This window comes from Aedes aegypti, chromosome 2, assembly GCF_002204515.2.
Source record: "Aedes aegypti strain LVP_AGWG chromosome 2, AaegL5.0 Primary Assembly, whole genome shotgun sequence".
Taxonomy (NCBI): domain Eukaryota; kingdom Metazoa; phylum Arthropoda; class Insecta; order Diptera; family Culicidae; genus Aedes; species Aedes aegypti.
This window is the reverse complement of record NC_035108.1, coordinates 214,194,714-214,201,260: the sequence shown is the minus strand read 5'-3', so window position 1 is coordinate 214,201,260 and position 6,547 is coordinate 214,194,714. Positions and strand designations below refer to the sequence as shown.

Here is a 6,547-nt window from a genome sequence, read left to right as displayed (position 1 = left end):
AAAGTAACACAAAGATGTGTACAAATATTGAACCAAATTTTAAACGAGTTCAAAAATTACAGAGCATTAGACTTTAAACCCATTTTTCTCAGAATATTAAAAATGTCACTTGGTGCACTCTGATTTAACGCCGACTTTTTTGTATCAAGATATCAAAATTTCGATAATATCAACATTGTGGTTTGTTTTCGTTTAACATTGTGGATTTTTCGTTCTCGGTTGCGCGCGTGTTTTCATCGCCGGAGAAGTTATTTTCTGTTTTCTCGCGTCTTGCTGGGCAGTGTTTCGTGAAGCTCAAGCAAGCTTGCCTGTGTGCTTCAAACTTATTGGCGACGGAATTTAAGTAATTTGGAGTTCCCCTGTCAGCGATGGATCATCAATTGGTGGACTAGTTTCATGCTTATATTTCCAAAGTGAAATATATTTACACATATAGATATTCATCTTGAAAACGGTTTGAATGTTGCATTTTTTGTGTTTATTCAAAAAACATTGATTGGTTTGACACTCAGTGTCGGCGTACTATAATTCATAGTTTACGTAATACATATTGAAGGACGCATACCTTTACTTTTGCTTGTAATTACATAAAAACTTTGAAAAGGTCAACATAATAAGTGTTGACATATTTTTCATAGACTGACAGAAGTTTATTTCGGTGCATGTTCCACGAATCGAATCACTTATCATGCGCAACAAACTGTTTTTAAATTGAGGTTACATGAATCGCATCACTTACCAACTTCTGAATCCTTTCCACTAACAAAAACTCCTTCCCATGACAACCATGAAAAGATGGTAAATTCAACGTTTCTGATGTATAGGGAAGCTTTTAGGTTGCTACTGTTTTCTCAATGCTCACCAAACCCGACTTTTTGTAAGCCCGAACCCGACCCGTACCCGATAATTTTGTAGCCTCTAAACCCGACCCGAACTTGAACCCGAAAAATTTGAAATTTTCAAACCCGAACCCGACCCGTACCCGTCGGGTACCCGACCCGAGACCCGACCATCTCTAATAGGTATACTCGGTCTTTAGTGACAATGGATGTCACACTAATATTCCTTCCCTCCCCGATGACCGTAAGGACGTGGTCGGCGCCTTTATTGACTTTTTTTCATTTGGAATTCTCGAAGTTATACACTGAAGATGGTAAGCCACTCCCTAGCTCCATCTGTTGGTTCCTTGTGCAATTTAGATTATTCTGGTCAATCACGGAGTAGCAACTACAAATTGACGGTCATCAATGCTCATGCTCATGCTCAATTTCAAAATATTAACCCAAATACTGCACGTTTTCGTAAAAATCCAAGGTTCATAAAAATTTAATAATGATCGAGATTTCGACATCATGTGTATTAGACTCGAATTTGGAATTTTAGAATCAGTAGTTTTGTTATAGCAATAAACTTGTTTGTTGAAACTGGATAAAATTTACAACATTAAATTTCTCCTGTGCAAAGTATAACTCATGTACTTTAACCTCTATTGTTGTATTAGTAGAAGGTTGGAAGTTTTTTCAATACTTTTCACACGTATTTTCCGGAATCTAATCGATTTTTCCACAAAACAATATTTTTTTTCGGTACGTTGTCTAAAACATTAAAAATGGGGGTGAGATTGGGTCAAGCAAGAACGATAGTAAATGAAATTGCAAGACCACTTTTTTGACATTTTACGGTGCCGAGTGTTTTCATTCCTCATTAAGATGTGTTTATTATTTCTAACTACAGCATCTCTGAAACATCAAACAAGTCTACTACAATTCGATGGAAAAAACATGAAAATTTATATAAATTTGACGATAAAGTTTGGGTCTCATATTTTTTCTCATAGCTCTTCAAATTTTTGGTATAATTGTTCTTTTAAGTGGGCTTATCATACTTGTGAGATATTTTTTCGTCTTATCTGCATCGTATTTCATCAATATTTTTCAGCTGTGAATGGTTTTGCAATCATATTCTAAATACAAGTTATTTCAATAATAGTGACCCCCTCTATGGGGTGAGATTGATTCATTTTTCATTCACTTGTACTATCGCTGTGAACAAATATTTTTCTATAATTTTTCAACAATTGTTAATGTACCATCAAAGTACATACACACCAAATTTGAAGTTTATTGGAGCTAAATTGCGATAATTATTCAATAAACATATCGTACATATACCTTTTTGACCCATTCACACCCCTAATGACGGTACTAATCAGTTAAATTTGGGCTCATTTATAAATTATATGAAGCAAAAAATCTTTTTTTTTGACACCTATGCTCCCCCTCGTAATGCTTTTTGCATGAATATTCCGCAACTGAACGGATATATTTTGAGATTAGTCACCCACCCTATTGAGCGTTATTTAACTTGTAAACAAGCCCATTCCAGCGCGATCGTTTGTTTCATTCCTTAAATTTATACTCTTAAAAAAACTAGATGTGTATTGATTTAGTATTTAGTTCAAAGCATTGGAACAATTTTTTCAGAACTGTCGTGTACTGCCCATAACTGCATAACAGTCACATTCGACATTTTTGACAATTTGGAGTTAATACCGGGGAGAGTCATCAAATGACAAATACTTTCGATCAACTTACTGAAATCTGTGAGATTGTTCTATAAAATTCGAAAAAAACACCAAGTTGTTTTGTCACATTGGTAATTATAACCGCATAACAGTCACATTGAGATTATACATGCGCTTAGTAATGTAGTAACAATGAAATTTCCATCAGAATTATTTTTTGGCTATTCACCTAATATGCAATATTAGCTGTACACAATTTCAGCCTCAAATAAGCATTTTTGAGTTCTTAGGAATTTTTATAAATTTTAGTTTCTTCCCATACTGCCACAAAACGCAAACTTGTTGCTCCATTTACTCAATGCCTACTTTTGTCGAATGTTACAAATATGCAGTTATGGGCAGTGTAGCACCTGTCAAGGCTTTGCGGAGCACGAAGTGCTCCACGGACCACGATATGAAACCCGCTGGTCTAGTGAACAGCATTCGAACCATCATGATGTTTATAACATTCGTTTTGAATTAAGCGAAACATTTTAAAAATAATATTTTGGTCCACTCGAACTTTTTCTCCACTTTATTCTAACATAAATTCATTCAAACACTATTTCACAGTACCAGTCAGTAGTATCCCCTACTGCCTACTCTAAAGTATCGGCACAACTGCCAAGATATTTCACCATCATCGCCAATTATCTCAACCAGTTTGATGACTCACTCAGAATGGCACTGCAAAGGTTTTGATATGCTGGATGTTCAACAACAGTTGATTAGATAAATGATTGAAACGCTATCTGATAATTTTGGAATATTTTGTTTTCGGCTATTGGGTCAGTTACCTCCAGTCTCTTTCCCGGTGTGGTCATCATGGCAGAGCTTCCCCAGTTTGTGCACGATGCGGTAGCGAAAATAGCAGCGGAACAAGGTTTTACGAATGAAGCCAACATTACGTTTGAATCGGGGTCCAATAAAGGTGATGGATTCGCTAGTGATATGTTCCGGGCGATTGTCCAACAGGAAGGGCATGAGCGGTTGTTCGTTATCTGCAAATTGCCTCCACTGAATGAAGCTCGCCGACGACAATTCAACAGTATGCTTATTTTCGAAAGGGAAACCTTGGTTTACAATACGTTATTGCCGAAGATGATGAAATTCCAACGAGATAAGGGTATAATTGAAGATGAAGGATTTTTTAGCGTTGCCAAATGTTACATGGCGGTTTGTGACGCTCAAAAAGAAGAGGCCATAATTGCAATGGAAGATCTTCGTCGGCGCAACATGCACATGTGGAATAAACTCGATCCGGTTAATTACGAGCATGTTCGAATGATGATGATTCAGCTAGGCCGGTTCCATGCCGTATCTTTTGCGTTGAAGGAACAGCGGCCAGATTTGTTTGAAACATTCAAAGTTCCGGATCTAATGTCCAAAGCAATGGCAGAAAATGAAATGATAAAAACATTGCTAAGTGCAACCATGGATAGAGTAATTGGAGTGCTGAATGAACAAGATCATGTTGCACGACGGAAAATGCAGGTATTGAAGGATAACTACATGGAGACTGTAATGCACTGCTGTAACGGTGAAAAGGCAGAACCCTTTGCAGTGCTAGCTCATGGCGATTGTTGGATAAATAACATAATGTTTACGTATAAGGTAGATGACATTTTCGAACCTCTTTAGAAACGTTTTTAATTTTGATTTATTTTTAGAACAAGAAACCTATGGATTTAACTCTGTTGGATTGGCAAGGAGCTCGCTATGTAGCCCCAGCTATAGATTTATCCTACTTCTTCTTTTGTTGCACAGACGAGGAATTCCGCCGAAAGCACTACGATGAAATGCTTCGAGTTTATCACAATTCGCTGAGTGAACTCTTGGAGAAACTAGGCGGTGATCCTGCTAGCCAATTCCCATTCACTGCTCTACTTAGACAGTTGACTCGCTACGGGTGTTACGGTGTGTTAATGGCTGCTTTCGTACTGCCCGTGATTTGTACGCCCAACGAAGACGTTCCTGATTTAAATGCATCTGCCGAAAGATATCAAGAGTCCCAGGAATTCGAAGCAAATACCTTTGCCACTTATGGGGCTTCCGAACAAAATTTTCACCGGCGGATGGCTGGAGTGGTTCGTGATATGATTCGGTTCGGATACATCTAGATTGCAGCGACCAAATTTTTGTTCATGTAATCAAGAGAGAATAATCTTTAATAATATTATGTTGTAACAAATTGTGCGATATAAAAGCAGTAAAACGAGTTCAATATTGTTTATTGTCTTACAAAATTAAGCAGAAAAATGTCTAGGCACGATTTTTGCTTCAAGTATGCACAGTGCAATATGGTCCAGAGAACAGTTTTACGCGGAAAGATGCATTTTGAGCTTTAGAATGAAACATTAGACGAAAACGGTCTTCGACAAAATTGTTTGTATTAGTTACGCTCTTTGTTTGGAGTTATTGAAAATTAGGGTGGTCCACGTTTTCATAGAAATGGTGTAACTAACTTTCTCATTTGTAGAAATTAATATTATACATTTTTCTGGGGTCCCAGATAGCCGTAGCGGTAAACGCGCAGCTATTCAGCAAGACCAAACCGTGGGTCGTGGGTTTGAATCCCACCGGTCGAGGATCTTTTCGGGTTGGAAATTTTCTCGACTTCCCAGGGCATAAAGTATCTTCGTTCCCAGGGCATAGAGTATACTTCGTACGATATACGCATGCAAAAATGGTCATTGGCACAGTAAGCTCTCAGTTAATAACTGTGGAAGTGCTCATAAGAACACTAAGCTGAGAAGCAGGCTCTATCCCACAGGGTACGTAATGCCAGAAGGAATAAGATATTATACATGCTTCAGAAAATTTGTAGACCATTTAATTTCAAGAAACTTTGCCAAAAAATGTTTTTTTTTGTATCTCTTAAATTGACCGATTTAGAGCTTTTCTCCTATGGTGACATAGGGTGGTCCGAACAAAACTGGTTTTCTGGCTCTAGTGTTTTCAATTCAAATATCTCATCAAAGTAGTCTATGAAACACTTTTGGAACTTTAAAAAAGGCATAATTTGGTGAGTGAAGGAACTCGCTATCTCCTTCCATTTGGGAGTTATTAATGTTTTTCTCACAAAAACAAGCCTACTTTGATTACGAATATCTCAGATTGGGGCGAATATGAAAAATATCTTTTGACGGCATCCAAAAGACAAAACAAAATTGTATATTATATACAAAAAATACATAAACAATTACAGATGTGTTGATCGGGGGTGGACCAGCCCCGTGCTGAATTTCCTCATAATAAAGAGTCAATCAATCAACAGATGTGTTATTTTTGTAACTCTAATGAAATGCCTTGAAAACAAATAATTTTTATCACAAAAACTTCAATAACTTTTGAACTGAAAAAGATATCAACAATCTTTTTGCATAAAATTTGCGCTTTGATAAGTTCTAAAAGTCGTTCATAGACGACTTTGACGAGAAGTTAATGTTGAAAAAAAAAATAGAGATGAATAACTAATTTTTGTTGGACCACCCTACGATGATTGGGAAAAAATGCTCTAGATTGGTTAAATTTTGAGCTACAGAAAAACTTTTTTGGCAAAGTTGATCAAAATTTTACGTTCTACTACTTTGTCTAAAAGTATATACTATTATTTTTGCAAATAAGGCTGATACAAATATTAATTTTCTTTTATGTCACCCCCCCCCCCTTCAAAAATCCGAAAATTTTGAAGGGGGGGAAAAAAAAGATTCATCATTTTTTTTGACAAAAATTAGGTTTTTTCAATTTTTAAATTAAAAAACAGGTTAAATAATGATCCAGAGGTGGATTGCAAAAAGTTCAACAACTATCTTTAAAAATGAAAACTCAAAATAAAAACTTTTTTTTTATTTTTTTGTTCCTTATTTATTTTTATCCCCCCCCCTCGTACCTTCCAAGTCGTCTCGGACATAAAAGAAAATTAATATTTGTATCAGCCTAAAGAAGTAGATTATATTACTTATGTAATATTGTTGACCACCT

General features: G+C 36.3%; 1 protein-coding gene across 1 annotated transcript; it reads left to right on the top strand.

The window, feature by feature from the left end:
- Positions 1-2,835: 2,835 nt before the first annotated feature.
- LOC5574467 lies at positions 2,836-4,798 on the top strand. Its single transcript, XM_001655079.2, has 2 exons — positions 2,836-4,177; positions 4,234-4,798. Exons 1-2 carry the CDS (start codon positions 3,389-3,391, stop codon positions 4,681-4,683), a joined length of 1,239 nt encoding a protein of 412 aa, XP_001655129.2. The 5' UTR covers positions 2,836-3,388; the 3' UTR covers positions 4,684-4,798.
- Positions 4,799-6,547: the final 1,749 nt, after the last annotated feature.